Below are 15872 nucleotides of genomic sequence, written 5' to 3'. Positions count from 1 at the left end.
TGAACTGCAAAAGAGGAGGACTTCTGTCTCTGCGGCACTGATTTCTGAGGCGGAGGGACTTGCTTTGAGAACCCCACCAAAGAAGTGAGGAAGCCCAGCTGGGAGAGGGGATGAGACCACATGGTTGTCTGGCTAATGGCTTATGAGACTTGCAGATGGATTCACTTCTGTATAGAGGAAAGTCTCGGAGACTGGCATCAATTGGTTACAGAAGAGGTAAGTGAGCTTTTTATTGCAGTTAGCCCTCCAGTAGCCCTTTCTGGAGGATATGAAATGTGAGCATACAGGTCTTCCAGAATCTACAAAAATTACAAAGTCTAGCAAAACTTTCCAGCTCTCAATAGCCAAAGACAACACCTTTCTTTCAAACTAGGGTTCTCTGGGACATCTGAAGGCTCTCAGTGCTTCACCCTGCATCATAGTTAATTCAGTTAAGTTGGTCTTACAATGGCCTAATATAAATCAGAGACTAAAAGGTGTCATGACAACAGTATAGATGATGCCTGTGTTGACAATCCCTTCCAGGGGAGATGGCTGCACGCCCATGGTAAAATAAGAAAACAATCAGGAAACACATGCAGGGCACTTCTCTCCCACTCCGCAAATCTTCAGTCATTAGGGGTAGCTGCATGTCTCTGGGCTCCTCCAGTTAACTCATCCGCAACCTGAATCACGCAAAAGCCATCTAAAATTACAAGGAAATCTAAATAAATCAGCATCAGAAAATCTGCTGCAGGCGTTCATTCCTGCAAGGATGTGACCACTTTAACACTTGTCAGGGTCACAGCACACAGCTGAGGAAATAGCCCTGGACAACTCTGCATTCCCAGGAGAACAAAGCCAGAAGACGTACAGAGTCACCCAGCAGGCAGTAGGAACAGGAGCAATGGCAGCATTACTTAACTATGTGCAATTTGCTCTCCCTATCTTGATTTAAATTACACTGCCAGAAGAGACTGACAGTGTCTGGAATCAAATTGCTCAGAAAAGAGCCTCTTCAGAGAGACAGAAAAAAATGCCCAAATAACTTGAGTGCAAATGGTCTTGCAAAATGCCTATTGTGATTGGGAACACTGGGATCTGGGGCTAGTTTTCATTAGGATAATGCTCATGTAATTATGCAGGGCCAAACCCCTAACGCCCTGCTGTGAAGTGGGGCTTTGCACCACTGGCGTTTCCACAGCGCACACATCAGTCTGGGTCTCCTCTCCAGAGTTAGAGGAGGCACCATTGAACAAGAGTCTCTGATCTGTTCCTGCTTCCTTCACTTGTCCCCATCAGCATGGGCTCTGGGGACCATCTTCAGGACGATGGGTTTCTTTGGTTGCAGGAAACTTCTCGAGTCCAGAACCAGTGGGATCTTGAGCAGGAGGGGAAAAAAACCAAAATAGCCATGTAAGCTGGGTCAAAGGACAGTCATGACACAGACAGGACTCCTACAGTCCACATACGTCTCAGACACCCCTTGTTTTCAATGCATTTTCTAACTTGCAGATGTATCAGTATAACTTGCAGATAGTCCTTAGAGCAGGACTATCACCACTGCTCATGTGAACCTGCTGTGAGCTGGGATTTAATAGCCCTCAGCTCTTGAATAAACTAGTTAGTGAATTCTGGCTTTCACATGGCATGCTAGGAAGAGCTTCACCGATCAACAGGCTGCACATGGAGGAAAAACCAGCCAAAATCCATCCGGGGAGCTGCAGCTAAGGAGGGGTACGCACTGCCATTTTGTGTAGTGCTGAAATGTGTCAGCGCCAAGGGGAGCTAGATCGTGATGGAAGCTGGAGGAGCAATAAGCTCTCTACGAAGGATGAAACTAAGATTGTTGCATGGACCGAGTACGAAAGAAAAAGTGTCCTCACACAGAAAAGCGATGGGCTTCCTTGGGGTGGGATGGAAATTTCAATAAAAATAACATTTAAAACTGGTGTTAGAGGGAGTCGTCTTCTAGAGGATGGAAGAGTGTTTTACCAAGTCTCCTCCATCAACTCGATGCTGCTCGTATCCCAGGTGTCCTTCTCCCCCTCAGGACGAGGGTAATGCACCCCCAGCCTGACAAGCTACATTAAAATCCCCATATCCCAGTAAGCTTTGTTTCAGGAAATTTAAGTGTTGTGGCTCAGAGCCCGATGTGTCATCAGTGGAGGAGTGAGGGGAGGCTGCAGTTTCCATACACATATTCCAAAGGGATGTTCCGGCATGAATTTTTCCCTCCCGCTCTGATCTGATGTACACGACATCTTCTGTAGTAAAAAGGGCTGAAAGAGCCCCATAAACCTATGGGCACCAATAATACAATACATATTTAACTTGTCTCCTTTTAATTAAAGGCTGTTATAAAAAGAATCAATTTTATGGATTGCAGAGGACTAGAAAAATGTCATTAGACTTGGGGGAGGGTGGATAGGTCACTGCATTGTTAATGGACTATTACAATCTTTCACCTCCAGGTTACTAGTTGAGTTGCAATCTGAATCTGCAGAGATTCCAGCTGAGCACCCGTGCCAAGTAATAACTTAATAAGGATTTTTCTGTTTCTTACAACAAATGTCCTTTGAATACACTTGCTGCCCCCACTGCTCTGATTTCTCAAGCTCGCCTCGTGAAGGAAATGCATTAACGGCAATGCCTTCGCGGCAGTCTATGCAGAAAGCCGGGTTGGGGTTGGAAGCTGACAGCAAACGTCATGCTACCTGCCTCTGAGTCATAGGGAGCTGCTGTGTTTTCAGAAGGGCTTCCTTGACACAGAATTTCCAACAGGCATCGCATTTACTGCGTGTCAGCCAGCCCCGTCTTGCAGGGCTTGACCCATCAGCACTGCATGTGGCATCCACGGGGATCCTGGGCAAAACCAAAACCTGGTGGGATCCTGCTTAGCCTCAAAGGCGGAGAGGGTCGCCAATTCAAATTTAGCTCAGACAGCCCTTGCTTGAAAACTGTTACTTTTTGGAGACTGCCTGGTGGCCCATAAGCGACGGATTTTGGTGTCTTGGGATCTCTGACAGAGAACAGCCATCTTTGTGCTGCAAAGCACAGCCTCAGGGCGGGCTGGGTGGGCTGGGGGGTATTGCCTTTCTGCTCTCTGGAGCAGGGTCTTCCTAAGCTGGGTGAAGGCAGACAGACTGGCAATGCACCTTGGGGGAGCGAGCATGTCACATCTCAGGTGCACCCAAAGAGGGGGAGAGGACTTCAGGGATTTCAGCTTGACATATTCCACCATAAATTTGCTTCTGTAGAGGCTTAAAAAAAATGTACCAGTAACTTGTGGTGAACCATTTAAATTAACTGAGAAGATGATTGAAACACAGTAATTCCCATCTGCCTCTCTAATCCACAGCAAAATCTTCCTCCCTTGTCTCTGTGTGAAGTAGTAAAACCCAAGTCTGCAGGCAAGGTTCAGTGGTCTCTGAGCTCCTTGGGGAAGCAAGGTATTTAATGTTCATGTGAGACGGTTCCCTGTTTGTCCTGAGATGTGGTCAAAAGAGAGTGCACAGGACCGTCTAAGTGGGACTCAAGGGCAGCTAATCAAACACATCATCCCATGTCCTCACCGGAGTGTCTTTGCAGGTTCTGAACGAGAAGTTTTGCAACAGGACGACCACAGCCACTTTCACAACGAGGAGAGCAAACCTCATTCCTATGCAGTTCCTGGGGCCAGCCCCAAACGGCAGGAAGGTGTAGGGGTCAATAGGCTCTCGGCTGTCTTTAGAGAACCTGATTACAAAAACAAAAAAGAAGTTAGAAAGAGCTACTCTTCCAGGATGTGTCAGCTTTCAGTGATGAGGTGTCTGGGAAGGCAAAAGTTTTCAACGTTTCTGTGCATATTAGAAGAACCCAGCAAAGTCCCTTATTTCTGTTGCAATAGATACCTCATGCTTGTATCCTGCTGCTTGGAGTTGGCTGTGTATCTCCAGGTGCATCAGGTGAGCAGGGAACACCTGAAAGATGCTAATGGATTTCATAACTGTTCTTTTCTCAGAACTCTCTCTCAGCTCAAAAACTGAACCCAGATTTCAAACCCTAAACCACACAGGTCTCCAGCTTCACGTCTTCCCTTTGGATCAAAGGACTGAGCCAACACAAAGACTCTCTCTCAGCTCAAAAACTGAACCCAGATTTCAAACCCTAAACCACACAGGTCTCCAGCTTCACATCTTCCCTTTGGATCAAAGGACTGAGCCAACACAAAGACATTCTCCCCCTGCGTGACTAAAGGGAGCTGCTTTTGAGATAAGCCAGCCATTCCTCTCCTTGTCATGAAAAACAAGGAAGAACAATCAGCTTCACAGAGAAATTTGACACTGAGCATTCCCAGTGATACTTCTTAGTGATCAATTAGTTTCATGTTAGAAAGCTTTTCATTCCTGGTGCATGAGGTCCAGGCACAAACCTCAGCCTTGCTATGTCAGCAGTGAAGTATCTCGCTACTGAGACACCAGCACATCCCTCTGATGAACTCCCAGCAAGGCAAGCAATCCCTAAAGAGCCCCTGTCCAGCTACCCATGCCCAGTTTGCCAACTGGAGTAAGGATGCAGCTACTGGAGCAACTGCTGTAACCTGCCCATTGCCAGAGTACTCCCATCTGAGTGGCTCCTTCAGCATTCAACATGAGGTGACCATAGGAGTCCATAGCCAATTTCAACGGCACACGTCTCCCTCCCTAACTTCTGCTTGATATTGCTGCCATGTTTTGTCCCAAAGGTTACCACATCTCCACACCGGAGTTAGCCTCCAGGGGTATTTCAGCTCCTGGTGCAAGGGTATAGATCTGGTCCTGCTCTCTCTGAACCAGCCCTCAACATCTTTGCGGCCACCTGAGGACTAGCAGGTCCCAGGTCTGCCTTGGGCTGTTGTCCCATTTTGCAGGGTCTGACAGAGACTCCTAAGCAAGGATTGTTTCAAAACTTCAGTTGAAAAATTAAGTTTTATTTCCCACCCATCTTTGCCCTTCCACTGTTGATTTGCACGGCATCGTGCCAGTCACCCAGTGGCTCTTGTTTTAATATCTGGCCATAAACCCCTCAGTGTTACAGCTGCTGGGAGCTGCTCTCACTGTCGGTCCCTTCAATGCAGTTAATTAAATTCCATGCACAGTTTATGGATGTAGATCATAAAACTCCCCTCACGGTAATGCTGGGACTAGATGTCAGACAATGATAAATGCCTAATTTAAATGTTATAATCATGCATTCGCCACTTTTTCTGCCATTTCCACTCCCAGGGCTGAGGTTGAGTGTGCAGCTATTCCCCCCGCCTGGCCCTCACCTCTCAGGCCTGAACTCCTCTGGCTCCGGCCAGTACCCCGGGTCACGATGCAGCACGTAGGCTGGGATCATGACCACCATGCTCTTTGGAATAGTCACACTGTTGAGCTCCACTGTCTTTTTGCAGACCCTCTCAATCCGGCCCACGGGGGGGAAGAGACGGAGGGATTCATTCACCACCATATCAAGGTACTCCATCTGCATGACGGCGTTGTACGTGGGAGTAGCCTGGGGAGAAGAATCAGGATGGCTATGAACATGGGACTTTAACTCCTGCCACAACACCCCCACAATGCTTCCCTTCAGGCATCAGAGACCAGAAGAGGGGAAATCTCAGTGCCAGCACCTCCTCCACTGTTTTGTTTCCAGCCTGGCTTTTGGCTCAGGGTCTACAAGGCACAGGTGGGAACAACCCCAGCATCTCCCCTCCCTCCTTGACCTTGTTCGGCAGGTTTGCATCGATCTCATCCTGGAGTCGCTGCTGTACGTCAGGGTGGGTGGCCAGGTTGTATGATATGTAGCTGAGGGTGGAGCTGGTGGTCTCATAGCCAGCAAGGACAAAGACAAGAGCCTGGGCCAGAATCTCCTCATCACTTAATGCTGGAAAAGAGGCATAAAAGCACATGCAAGCAGCTGAAATGTACCATGATTAACCCTTGGGAACTCAGGATCCCGCTCATCAATCTAGGTAATGCTATTCATAACTACTTAACTGTTGGTATAGGAAACCTCCAGCTAACCCTCTAGGACCACAAAGTGGTGCGTCTGACACTGTTGTACAGCCAGAAGACTGCTGTCAAGATCAGCAGTGTTACATTGCTGTCTTTAAGAGGAGAGTCAGGGTACATGCAGCCTGAGCCTGATTCAGAAAGTCTCTGCTATCTTCTGGGACCATGCCCCTGGGCCAAAAAAATAAGGACATGTGCCAGGAAAAATTAGAGATGAAGAGATGTCCAGCAGCTCCTCTAAGCCATGGGGTGAGCCTTGCACTGCTGAGGGATTAGTGACAGTAGTAACGACAATACAGGATTTAACGCGGGTGCTGAAGTAGCACCCAAGCGCTGCCAGGATGCAGCCGTACAAATACCCTGTCCTGGCACCTCAAAAGTTTACAAGCATCCTACCTTGACTGAGGTTCATGGACTGGGTCTATGTCTTGCCTAGCCATTATTTTCTAAATCTAAGAGTTTACCTAGGATAAGGAACAGAGCTGAGCTCACAGATGAGCAAGGTACCTGCAGCATATGTGCTTTGTGTGCTTTATGAAATACAGCCAACATCACTGGCCTTCAGAGAAGACAAAACAAGATAATAGGAATAAGGAGATATTCACACAAACACACCTCAGAATTTATCCCAGGAAATGGGATATAATAAAATATGGCTGATATGTGATAAGCATCATTATAGCCCCATTACCGAGATCTTGAGTCTCCCGTAGGATTAATGACTAAATTCCTCTCCTACTTCCTTCCTTTAACAACATGAGGAACTACCGTGCTTTCTGCTGAGAGAAGGACAGATCTCAAGACTTACATTTGTATGAGTTGGTCTCAGCAGACTTGGAGCTGTCGTGTGAGATCTGCGAGTCAACCATGAGCTGCAGGAAATCAACCCGGTCCTGGGGAGAAAGAGGGGCAGTCAGAGAAGACATGGGTGAGGAGGAGGCACAAGTCCAGCACAAGTTCCTTGCTGAGACACCTGCTCCATTTGCAGCCCCACCAGCATGCTCACGGCTTCAGTGAACGTTGAGGTTCAGACTGGAGGCCCTCTGTGAACACAGATACTTCCTCCACATGGAATCCCAGGTGGGGTATGCTTCTGGCCCTCCCCAGGTCTGATGAGCCTGGAGCTGTTATGGAGAGTAGGCAATACACCATAGCTTCTGAAGATGCCACCAGGTCCCTCCTGCGCTCAGAAGGAAAGCACAGTGAAGAAGCCACCTGGGCTGGACTCACCATGCCGCTGCCCTTTTCCCGTTCCTTCTTCATTTTTGTGAAGACGTTCATGAAGAAGTCTATGACTGTTGAGGGTAACAGAGTCACATTCATCTTTTCCAACACTGGGATAACGAAGGGGAACATCACTAAGAGGAGATAAAACAACAACATATTTTAGCTCAAAAGGGCCCAAGAAACTAAAAAATGGCACAAAGAATAGAAAGGAGAGGGGTAAACCTGGACTCTGACCCAAAAAAATGCTTTCTGTTGTCTTCAGCGCTCTTTTTATCTAACCGTCCATGGCTGGCATGAAATAGCACATGAGAATCTCCTCCATATATCACTATATGGCCACAATGCCACATGAAGTGCAGCTCTCTGTGACAGAGAAGCTCTCTATCGTGGCTCTGCAAACAGGGTCTCTGCTTGTAGGAGGGTGCTGCAAAGACCCACTTGGCCTATACAAATCTTGACTCTGATTTCCTCAGGAAACTATTTCTATGGATTTGCTAGGGTGAATATAATGCTGCAAAGTGCTGAGCATCTCCTGTCTGGCAAAGAGGACTCAAAATTACTAAGGGAGCTAGCAGGAAATGCAGGTGGTCACCACCTCTGACATCAATTCAGGGCTGTATGAGGTAAGGTGTGTCATACCTAAGAATACAAACACGGGGTTTAGGAAACTGAATTTGAGAAATTTCTTAATGTTGGCGACAAAGGGGTCACTGGGGTTGCTCATGGAGTCAATATTCACACTGAAAGAAGTGCTGGTCACCACATCCATGCTGTAGGCTCCAAAAATGCTAGGCAGAGAAGAAGAGAGAGTGAATGGGACGAACCCAAACAGAGTAGTGAATAAGAGCCCATCTAGGAACAACCCTTGAGAGAGGGAATATTTTTTTAATCAAGGACTTAGTGCAGAGTTCTAACACAGTAGGTCCTGTCCTGATTTGGCAGTAACCGGCTTTAATATTTTCCCAAGTTTCCCCAGTTGCATTCATCCCCCAGTTTTACTCAGTGTTAAAAACCCAGGTTGTAGTTGGAAAACACTGAACTTCAGTCCAGGGTAACAAAGACTGTGGTCTGATTTCCATCTGTAAAAGAAATTGTAAAAATGACCTGTGACTTGTGGGCATCTGGAAGGGGCCCTACTCCTTCCTGAAAATGCACCCCCAGTAAAATGAAACGGGGAACAGAGCACACCTACCCCATTTGAGCAGAGCAAAGCACAGCAAGCCCACCGCTGAGGAACATACTATGCCCATGACCACTATGGAGTCTGCCTCCGTAGTTGACAAGGGATCTATGCTGCAGCACGGAAAATGCTCTCCAAAACGGCCCCTTCCCCACACTGAATACAAACTCTTTCCTGTAAGACCCACGCAGTTACTTACTCCTTCATGGTCACGAACTCATCATTAGCCACTTTCTTCTCAATGTTTTCCACTAATTTTTCACCATAGTGATTAATGATAGGGAACATCTGAAATGCAAACCAAAGCAGAAGGCACTGTTGACTCTTTCACCTCCACCAAACAAGGCTGGACAATTCCGCACTGCCACCTGCGACTTGCCCAGTCTTTGGCTTGTGGAGGAAGGACAGGCAAGGGGAAAGCATCATTTCCAGGCCTCATTGCCTTCTCTCATCTTAATTATCAGTCCACAGAGCTCATCTGACTATGACTGAACAAGGTTTTCCTTCCAAAACCACATGCAGCTCCCATTCCAGTTAAGCCTTCGCTCAAACTGGGAGTGAATGTGGCTTCCAATCACCTGGGAAATGGGCATCCATGGTCTGAGTGATGTGCTTAGCAAGAAGAAAATACAGGTCATAGGGCCAAGAGCCTCAGCTTGCAATACATTGTGTGCCATTTCATCCTCCATACCCTTCTCCTGACTCTGTCCCCATGTCCCCATGACGGTAGACAGCCACTGTGTTGCTGAACTGCACCCAACAGCACAGGAGCTAATGGAAGTGGTCTTGATAAATGGGGTGACTTCCCCATCTGAGAGGAAGGTCTGTCCTCAGAGATGGCCCAGTACTCCTCCAGCTATTGATGCAAAGTACCAGTGGCTTCTGCTTTACCTCCTTCAGCTTCCCGCTGGTGAAGGCTGGGGACAGCACAGTACGAATCCTTTTCCACTTCTCATCTTCAGCCACGAAGACGGCCGACTCCAGGATCCCGTTCAGACCAAAGTTCTGCACAGAGAGAATTTTACAGCAACAGGGATACAGTCACACAGGGAGACGGGTGAAGGTTTCCAGGCCCCTTCCACATGACAGAAATGCAAACACCCCCCCCCCCCCCCCCAACCACGGAGAGTTGATTTGGCCCCTGAAGTCCTATCAGCACTACCTCAGCCAGCTAACAACAGAAACGGAAAGAAAATTGTAAGAGTCATAAAGGACTTCAGTCCTAGGGTGTATCCGGGCTGATGGCCCAATGTTCCAACCAGAGTGGCCTCTACACCTCCCTGGCAGAGTTTTGTTGTTGGTACCATCAATGAACTGGGGCACAACAGAGAGCAACTACTTGCTGAAGGGCTGAGAGAGACTCAGTAGCACAGAAGTAGAACAGAAACCAAGCAGGAACTCTTTCTTTCTTGCTCAAAGCACACTGCACCAGAGAGAAATGCACAGGACTCGATACCTACCTGGCGATTGGTAAAAATAGTATAGCACTCTTTCACCAGGATGTTTTTGATGAGGATGGGGTCCAAAACAGCCAGCACCGGCTGCCTGCCGTCAAAAATCCTAAGCCAAGAGAAACCAACGCTCAGTCCGTTGCTCACGGTCAGTTGCAGCAAAAGCAGCCCGCCTTGCCTGTGGCCAGAGCCATGCACACTGACTGCTGGAGCCCAGAGGGCTTGGGCCAGCTGAGACCCCTCCTACCAAACAGCCAAAGGGATGAGGCTGAAACTGTTTTATTATGTAGTAAAGCAGGAGAAAGGGAAGGAAAGTGCCAAACACAGACAGTATGAGCATATCTAGCAATCGTCTGTGGCATTAAAGTGCTGCCAAAGCAGTGTGGGTTTAGATAAAACGCAGCTTTTGCCATGACATCGATCCCCTGCGCTTGGGCACTCTGAGCTCCGTTTCTGCAGCTGGTAGCTGGAGTCAATAAATCCACACCGAACAGCCTACCTGTGGGGTAAAGAGATTTCCCTGCCTGGCCTACGAGGCAATCAGAGGGGCAAAACTCATTTATCTCCTCCATTTTTCAGTCAACAGAGACAGCAAAACTTAAAAGCCATAGTGTGGGCTAAAGGGCAGGGAGCCTTGGGCCACAGTCAAGGGAAGCTGCAGTCTTCAAGAGGCTTGAGAACATTTAATCTTTCAAAAAAAGTGTGCTGGGTTTCATGAAGACTCTTAGGATTTTTTTTGCACAACGATTTTGCTTCGGTTTGAGAGGTTCTCAACAGAAGCACGATAAGAGGCCCCGGCACAAAACCAGCGCTGTGCAGGGAGCGGGGAAGCGGGTTGAAAGGTAGCTCATGCCTCGGCTCTGGGAGAAGCAGGGAGCAAGATGAAAAGCCCCGCGGCAGCCTGCAGCTTGCTTTCTGCTCAAGACAGACAGAAGAGCGGCTTCAAAGGCACGAGGCTCGGTTTGACACCAAGCAGTGGAGTTTTTTGGGCAGGCTGCATGGTTGGGAAATGATTGGTGCCTTCCCTCCCTAATGCATCTGGAGCTGAGAGATAAAGGGATGGCCGTGCTGATCTGGTGGGTGTCGGAGGATGAGGGGAGCTCCCTGGGCTCTCCGCGGTGCAAGCTTCCCCAGCCCCGAGGTCACTAACACCCTTGTTTAGTTTTTAATGCTCCCAAAGGGGAAAAGAAAAAAGGGTTATTTTCAAAGCTTATGGAAACAAATGACCCCCAAACTGGTCACCATCACCCCAGCCCTGCACTGTACTGAAATCCCAGCAGGAGAGAAGCCTTGGAGAGACGGCTGGAGACTTTCCTGGTGGTGAACCTGGATTTTCCCAAGCTGCCGCTGATGCAATTGCAGTGCTGAGTCATGGTGGCAACATACCTTTTCTCATTCTATTTTGGGGCTGCAGAGCCCCCCAAACAGGCAGTTCTGTTCTGCAGAAAGAAACTCACCCCCAGATTTTACCATATTTTTTGAAGCACATCTGATCAAAATTCTGGAGTCCCTGCAAGAGAAGAAAGGAGAAATGAACAGTTTACCAGTGAAGAGTGATCAAAGCAGGTCACAGCTGGCAGTGTGGTGCTTCCCACAGCCCCATCGTAAGTGGCAGAGATTGGCGGGTGCATGGCAGCTCACATAGACTCTTAGCGGACATCTGCACGGGAGGGGAAAAAAGAGAGCAGAGAAAGATGAAAAAAACCCCCACTTTCAACTTCCACTAGCCAACCTGAGCTAAAAATGTAATGAAGACAAGGTATGACAGGGTACACAGTTTTAGCATGAGCAGAGTTTGCAGGCAGAACTAGATCCCAGGGTGTCCTTTCATCTTCAGCTCAACAAGTTAGAGCTGCTACTGCCTGGTCCTCAAGAGATCTTCCACTGCAGTTACCGAACTGGAGTGACGATGGCTTTTTTGTTTTGCTTTGTTTCCATTAAGGTTTTTAACTGATGTTACGTGTGAGGATGAAACTTATGGGACACATAACACTCACCATGCATCAGCTAAACCATTAGTAAGAGACCACATGCATGCTGCCAGCCCAGCAAACAAGTGAAAACACCTCTTCCGTTGCAGCTAATACATTCTGTTCTGCATTTGCAGTCAGTTACCTGGGACCGGCTACTACCTAGTTCCTTGGTAAGGTTTGGTAACTTGAGAATATTTGAGGTTTATTTAGAAATCTGTTTGCCTGGCTTAGTCTCAGGCAGGCCCAACAGCTGGTGGCTGGATGGGGCATTGCTGGGACTAATTCAGCCTCTTCATGGCGATGACACAAAGCACAGAGAAACATGCAGTTCTCAGAAATCAGCAGTTTTAGGCACCTCTGCGATATTTTTTTTTCTTTGTTTCCAACAGAACTTCAGCTGCTGGAGAGCAGGTAGAAATCCAGGGAGAAACTAATAACTTAAGTTACAAAGTAGTTGAAGAACACAGCACACCTCATTCGGGTCAACTTGACCCTAAAAGTAATTTTTGTGTTCTCTGTGTGTCCAAAGATCTTCCTACCTGAAAGTGTCTTTTCCACACAACTGAATCAAGGGCAGAAAAAAGAGTTGCTCAAAGGATGGGAAGAACAGCAGCACCAGCTACGAGTAAGAATCTAAGGCAGCTATGGAGCAACAGCTGCCAGTACTCACTTGCCGGTACTCCAGGAAAGTTCCTAAAAACGGCAGAGGCTGTGGCCCAGGAATGCCCAGCTTCTTGAAGGCCTGGAAGGGCCAGATCCCATAGCTGCCAAGCAAAGAGCATATGAGATGCATTTATGCAATGAAAAGAGAAGGTTCTTCATCCTGAGCACAGTGAACAGCTTAAATAGCCAGTTCCTGCCACCCAGAGAATGCTGGAATTATGGACCAGCAGCAGCAGACCTGCTGAGGATCCTCTCTTCCTGCAATAAATGCAGAATCACTTGGCGCACAAGATAATTTGGGGTACATTTTGACAGAAGGCAAGGGGTGAGAGGAGCTGTCACCCATCCAGGGCAAACATGGCATACCTGGGCACCTCAGGTCTTTATTCAGGGGCCTCATTTAGTTCTCCAGATCAGAGATCTGTGACTCAGGTGACTGAAGAAAGATCTCAGAGGGATCAAATTCTCCAGCTGAGGCCTTGCCCTTGCGTTTGTCTTTGCAAAGACCTACTGCGATGCTCAGGTGGTAGAGCCATGGCAGCACAGCAGCCGAGCAGGGACATAAATTATAACAGCAAAATGAAGTTTTTGCCTGTGTAGCTCACTACGGCTCCCCTGAGTAACATAAGCAAAAGGGCTATTTTCCCAGCATAACTACTTAAGTGGGAGCTTCTGCTGGCACAAGCACACAGGCAGACATAGACATCACGCAAGACATCACCCACTGCCCTGCTCCCAGCTTGCAGGGCCCAGGGATGCCCTGTCCCCTTTGCAGCCAGCCAGAGCTTGCTGCAGTTAAAACCACGGAAGTGACTTCTCCTTTTGGATCTGCTGAGAAAAGCAAAAAGAAGTTCCTCTTCATTTCTCTCCCCACTTCAGCCCAGCTTCCTCATTGCCTTCCAGCCAGCAAGGGGAGGGCATGGGGGAGCCCTGCAGACCCTCTTTATCAGCTCTTTCCTCTGCCTTGAATGTAGCACAGGAAGACCAAGGACGAGTTTTATAACACCAGTTCATGTACTTGGGCACTTCATAGCGAGGGTGATGGCCCCAGCCCCTCCCCGGTGGCAGGCATAGGGTTCTCCTCCTCCCTGGTCACCCTGGGGGACCAGCCTCTACTTACAGGACCAGGAGGCTAAGGAAAACGGTGAGGAGCAGCCAAGTGACAAAAGAAAAGTTTGGCAAGAGATCCATCGTGTCTCGCAGCCTGCCCTGAGAGCATCCGTCTCCCGCGAAGCCACAGCCTTTGTTTATAAGTTTTATTTCCTGGCTTTTACTCGCAGTCACGCCCATGTGACGTCGATGATGACTGCTCGGTTACTCAAACTTTAACCCTTGGGCGGGTTTCTTCCTGGATTGGGATGTCAATAAAATGCCCCGCCCCACACCTCTTGAGATTTCAAACTGCTGAAAGGACTGTTTTTACAAGAAGAAAAGATAGCAAAGGACATCAGCTTCCTTAACCCCTTCCTTCTGGCTCTCGCCTGAAAGCCGTCAGGTTCACGTGGAGCTGAGGGGAGCCCCCGGCTGCTCCTGCTACAGTGGCGATGCTGAGCCAGACTTGCTCCTGTCCCTTACCCTGCCCAGTCGTGCTTTTGCTGGCTTCTTCGCTTTTACCTAGGGGTATGACCAGGAGAGCCAAGGAACAGCTACTGGCCCCCACCTGCCCCCTTGAGGGTTTCTGGCTGTGCAGATCACCACATACCTTCCCTTGTGCCTTCCCCTCCCATCCCCACTTATCTTGTGCTCCCACACCTCCTATTTAGGGACCAGGAGGGAAGAGGCCAGAGGAGACAGACCTGCTGGGAAACACTTGCCCAGGGCTGAAGTGGGTCCATTGTCTTCAGGCAGAGGCCTCTGGACCTCAGACTCGATGGGGAACACAACCTGTGTGCATACCTGAGCCGATGGGAGTTCTGCCTGATGTTCCACTGCATGGCTCAGTGGCTTTGCTGACTTGCCTGCCCGTGGCTCAAGACCCAGGAAGACACCAGGTCATGGGCACCCATGCAGGAGGTGGCTGAGGATCAAGCAATCCACCGGCACAGTGAGCACCATGCTTGCAAGGAGGTCAGCCAGCTCCAACGCTCCCGGGCTGTGGCATTTTGGGATAGGTTTCCACTTCACTTCTGCCCCGACTTTCTTTGCTCTCAGGCATAAGGTTGCACAACATGACTTTTGTTGTTTGGCTTTAGGCAGCTCAATGTCTCCCTCAGACACACCCAGAGAACTGGCTGCTTTCTACCAGAGAAACAGAGAAAATGCACTGCGCACACGGGCAGACTGCGGTGTGGAGCCTCTGGCCAACTTACCTGCAATGTATGCAAACTCCTCGTGCTGGTGGGTGGCTGTGGGGATGGGTCAGGACATGGTCTCCTTCGCCCCTATCACACGGGGAAGGACCATGCATCTCCTCTTCTGGGCAGTAGAGCCCCGTGCCGTTCCCCATGTCCCCTGCACCCTAGCCAAGGAGCCCATGTGCATCATGCTCCCCTGCACCAGGCATCGCTTTTCTGCCTTGGGCACATTCAGCCTTGAAGAAACCCAAGTGCTTCGGCAATTATCTAGCTGCCAGCACAGGCAGATCATGTGTGGCCATGCCTGCAAGCCAGTGGTGGTTTTTCCCGCTGCCCAAAGATTTATTTTGCCTCATAAAACACAAGCAGTGGGTGCTGAGACGCTGGTGGGTCCCATGGTGATCTCAACACCTATGCAGAAGAGTTGAGCGGCCGGACGACATCTCAGCCACCCCCTGCTTTGCACGGCTGCGATGTGCTTCATAATTCTTGTAATCAGCGGCTGACAGGAATCAGCCTGATTCCTGCTTCCCCAGGCTGCACTGAAGAGCTGAACCCCAGCAGCGTGCTGCAGCAGAGGGCTGCAGCAGAAACCTTATTCTCCATTTTATGGGGTCTCCCACTTACAAGACACCTTGAAGCAACCACACCCTGACAGTTATCCTTTATCATTGCATCCAAAGGCCAGTTCTCCCCCTCACGGAGTCCCATACCAGAAGGACATCAAGGACTGAGATGAGAGGTGGGAGGAGAAACCAGGCGCCAGGGAAGGAACTCCCCAGCCGGGATTAGCTGCATTTCTTCCCTCGCACAAACCCTTTGATTTTCCAATAACCTCTGCTAACAGCTGTTGCGGTTTCTCAGTGGGAAGCAGGTTTGCGGATCACTATTTTCTCCTCTCAGACAGAAACTGAGGCAAAGGCAGACTTCAGAGGAGAACACGGATGTTAGCTACCCCCCCAAAAAAGTAAATAAAGTGTGCAGCAACTTCACACACAAGGAAATTGCTTTTGTCCAAAACAGGTTTGAGTGGGAGCAATCTGCTGATCTAGAGGCAACACTCTAAGCAGAAGACAAGATGTAGGCTA

General features: G+C 49.0%; 1 protein-coding gene across 1 annotated transcript; it reads right to left on the bottom strand.

The window, feature by feature from the left end:
- Positions 1-215: 215 nt before the first annotated feature.
- Positions 216-13743, bottom strand: LOC104331242 (cytochrome P450 3A29). The gene is made up of 13 exons (XM_075436641.1): positions 13611-13743; positions 12498-12591; positions 11312-11364; positions 9864-9963; positions 9295-9408; positions 8603-8691; positions 7863-8011; positions 7227-7354; positions 6805-6889; positions 5708-5868; positions 5270-5496; positions 3555-3717; positions 216-1360 (listed from the first exon to the last, which is right to left on the bottom strand). The coding sequence occupies exons 1-13, from the start codon at positions 13679-13681 to the stop codon at positions 1265-1267; spliced, it is 1530 nt and encodes a 509-aa protein (XP_075292756.1). The 5' UTR covers positions 13682-13743; the 3' UTR covers positions 216-1264.
- Between the last annotated feature and the right edge of the window lie 2129 nt (positions 13744-15872).

This window comes from Opisthocomus hoazin, chromosome 15 (assembly GCF_030867145.1).
Source record: "Opisthocomus hoazin isolate bOpiHoa1 chromosome 15, bOpiHoa1.hap1, whole genome shotgun sequence".
Taxonomy (NCBI): Eukaryota; Metazoa; Chordata; class Aves; order Opisthocomiformes; family Opisthocomidae; genus Opisthocomus; species Opisthocomus hoazin.
The sequence above is the reverse complement of the archived record's forward strand: the minus strand, read 5'-3'. Positions and strand labels throughout refer to the sequence as shown.

Coding starts and splice junctions, on each gene's coding strand:
- LOC104331242 (XM_075436641.1), bottom strand. CDS start 13,681: ATGGATCTCTTGCCAAACTTTTCTTTTGTCACTTGGCTGCTCCTCACC. Junction 8,012..8,602: donor GAGTTCGTGACCATGAAGGA/GTAAGTAACTGC, acceptor TTCTCTGCCTAG/CATTTTTGGAGCCTACAGCA. Junction 7,355..7,862: donor CCCCGTGTTTGTATTCTTAG/GTATGACACACC, acceptor ATCTCCTCTTAG/TGATGTTCCCCTTCGTTATC.